The following is a 2,710-nucleotide window of genomic DNA, read 5'->3' as shown; positions in this document are numbered from 1 at the left end:
AGCAGGAGTGGCACCGAGGTGACAATATTCAAGAAGCCTTTGGACAACCCCCTCAGGGACGTGGTGTGAACTTTGGGGTTGTTTGTTCTGGGGCAGGAGTGGGACTTGGTGATCCAGGCTGTCAGGGAGGGGGTTGAGCCACCCCCTGGAGACACCTGAACAGACAGATGTGGTGCCAGGGGACAGGGTTGAGTGGTGGACGTGGCAGAGCTGGGGTCGTGGTTGGACTCGATGATCCTGAAGGTCTTTTCCAACCGGAGTGATCCTGGAGCCGCGCACGGCTCGTGGGGCAGATACTCCCTTCTGCTCACATGATAATTAACAACTGGGGCTTTCCAGAGGGGCCCTGCCAGGGCTGAGCTCTCCTCTCCTGCAGGACAATATCCCACCCAGCCGTCCTTCCCAGTCCAGTCTCCAGCCAACGCCGCCGTCTACCCCCAGATGCCGCTTCCGCAGCCTCCGCCCTACACTGATGCACCTCCTGCCTACTCTGAGGTAGGCAGGGTGCTCTGCTGAAGGTTTTACTTTCTTCTGGGGTCCCTCCCAAGTTAAAAAAAATCTCTGATGAAGCTGATAGCTGCAGGGTTGTTTTGTTCCTGGAGGACTTGTCTGTTGGTCAGCACTGCACCCCTAGATTCTCTTTTCTGAGATCTGCGTCATCCTCTCAAAGTGGGTTGTTGTTCAGAGCTTCCCCTTGAGTTCAGGTGACAAATGTTGCTCACCTGCAGCCCTAAAACACAGCTGTGACAATGTCTGTTGAAGTGGGGGAAAACTGTCATTTCACTGTGTGCCAGCATAAACACTCGGGAGGGGATTCCCTTGTGCAAGCGGGAGGGGGAAGGTCCGTGTTGGGGCTGGTGCTTACACAAATAATACGGAACAACCTGCGGGCAGGGAATGACAAGTCTCTCAACTGGCTCCCGCGGCTTTTCTCCCCCAGCTTTACCGCCCCAGCTTTGTGCCTCTGGGCGCTGCCACCGTCCCCACAATGTCTGCAGCCTACCCAGGCGCCTCCGTCTTCCTGCCTGTGGCCCAGTCGGTGGCCGTGGGCCCCATCGGCTCCTCTGTCCCCATGGCCTATTATCCCGTGGGACCGGTTTATCCCCCGGGCTCGACAGTCCTTGTGGAAGGAGGCTTTGATGCTGGAGCAAGGTTTGGGGCTGGTGGAACCCCCAGCATCCCCGTAAGTATAAACAGATCTTCAGACCCCACGTGCTTCAGCCTCAGAGCTCTGCAGGCTGTCGTGGGGGAGAAGTTGTGCTTTGTTTTCTGAGGAAAACGTGTTTCTTACCCACGGGCCCATCACCTGGGAGCAGAGCTCTCCCAGGCCTGGGGGATTTGCTGTCCCTGCCTGCCCGTGGCTCTGGGCTGGGCTGGCAGGTGGTTCTGGCTTGTGGCAAAACCCCGTGTGAGCCCCGATTCAGCCTGGGGGCCGTGGGGTGACGGGCAGTGGGACTGCGTGGGGACCTGGCCCCAAGTGCAGCCTTGGCCTCTTCCCCTGCTTGGGTGGAGCTGTGGAAGGTTCCTACTTCCCTGGACTTTCCAGGGCCAAGTGAAGACCTTGTTCCCCCAGCTCATGGGCTCCCTCTGCACGGGCAAAGAGCCAGGGGGGCTGTGGGCTCTGAGCAGAGAGGGCAGGGACAGGGAACCCAGCACTTCCCATCAGCTCCTGGATCCTCAGGCTTTGCTGGGTGGCAGGTGACAGGGACATCGACTGGGAGGTTTCTGGGACCCTGCAGCCCCACGGTGGCTTTGTGCCAGCTCCTGTCCTGGCACTGCCTTCAGCTAATCCCCCCCCTTTCTCCCTTCTGTCCCGCAGCCTCCACCTCCTGGCTGTCCCCCCAACGCAGCCCAGCTGGCTGTCATGCAGGGAGCCAACGTCCTGGTGACGCAGCGGAAGGGAAACTTCTTCCTGGGAGGCTCAGACGGCGGCTACACTATCTGGTGAAGGAGGAAGGCGAGGGGGGGAGAGGGGGGGGCTACATTCGTGTAAGGGCAGACATCACACTGTCAGCACTTCTCACCATGTCACTGCTTTTCGTCCATATTAACCTGAAGCTGCAGCTGAAGCCCACGGTGAGGAGGTGTCTTCCTGGTTTGGTGCCCAGCCCTGCAGGTGCTTCCAAGGGAAACAAGGAACCCTGTTAGTGGCAGGTGCCTCTGCTCAAACTAGGGAGGGGGGTTAATTCACAAGATGAAGGTGAGCTCAGCAGCCCTGCCTCTTCCTTTCATTTCACTGGAGTAATAAAACCACAGCGCTGAGCTGTTACTAACACCCAGACACTGGCTTGGGGAGGGTGAGGGAGCAGATCTGCTGCCTCCTCCCCGGCCTGACCCAGATCCACAAACCACCCGGGTTCCCCCAGCAAAGGTGCTGGTTAGAGGAGCAAGCAAACTTTGCCTCCTGGTGTGGGGAGGGCACCTTGGTGTTCTTCCTGACCTCACTCTGGAAGGGATCCCTGGAAGCACTCCCTGCTCACATCCGCCCCTCGTTTTCCCCCAGGAAGGTGTGTAGCTGGTGTGTCTCATGGGCTTTTTTTTTTTATACACTCCAAGTAATCTTGGATTTCTTTGCACATTAGATCTGATCAAAGCCATGCTTTGGTGCCAGAAACACAATGCAACTCATGTTGGAACATTTCATTTGATGCTAATGAGGCTTTTAGAACGATGCTTAATAAATAAACCTCTCTTTTTTTTTTTTTTAAGT

General features: G+C 57.1%; 1 protein-coding gene across 1 annotated transcript; it reads left to right on the top strand.

The window, feature by feature from the left end:
• Positions 1-231: 231 nt before the first annotated feature.
• On the top strand, positions 232-1,948 carry DAZAP2 (DAZ associated protein 2). Its single transcript, XM_010006335.1, has 4 exons — positions 232-280; positions 377-495; positions 941-1,183; positions 1,820-1,948. Exons 1-4 carry the CDS (start codon positions 232-234, stop codon positions 1,946-1,948), a joined length of 540 nt encoding a protein of 179 aa, XP_010004637.1.
• Positions 1,949-2,710: the final 762 nt, after the last annotated feature.

This window comes from Chaetura pelagica, unplaced genomic scaffold (assembly GCF_000747805.2).
Source record: "Chaetura pelagica isolate M959 unplaced genomic scaffold, ChaPel_1.0 scaffold291, whole genome shotgun sequence".
In the NCBI taxonomy this organism is placed as follows: Eukaryota; Metazoa; Chordata; class Aves; order Apodiformes; family Apodidae; genus Chaetura; species Chaetura pelagica.
This window is presented reverse-complemented; position numbering and strand designations above follow the sequence as displayed.

Bases quoted from the DNA above. Each gene is read 5' to 3' on its own strand.
- DAZAP2 (XM_010006335.1), top strand. From the start codon at position 232: ATGATCCTGAAGGTCTTTTCCAACCGGAGTGATCCTGGAGCCGCGCAC. The intron at 496-940 runs GTAGGCAGGGTG...TTTCTCCCCCAG, and splicing joins CACCTCCTGCCTACTCTGAG to CTTTACCGCCCCAGCTTTGT. The intron at 1,184-1,819 runs GTAAGTATAAAC...TCTGTCCCGCAG, and splicing joins GTGGAACCCCCAGCATCCCC to CCTCCACCTCCTGGCTGTCC.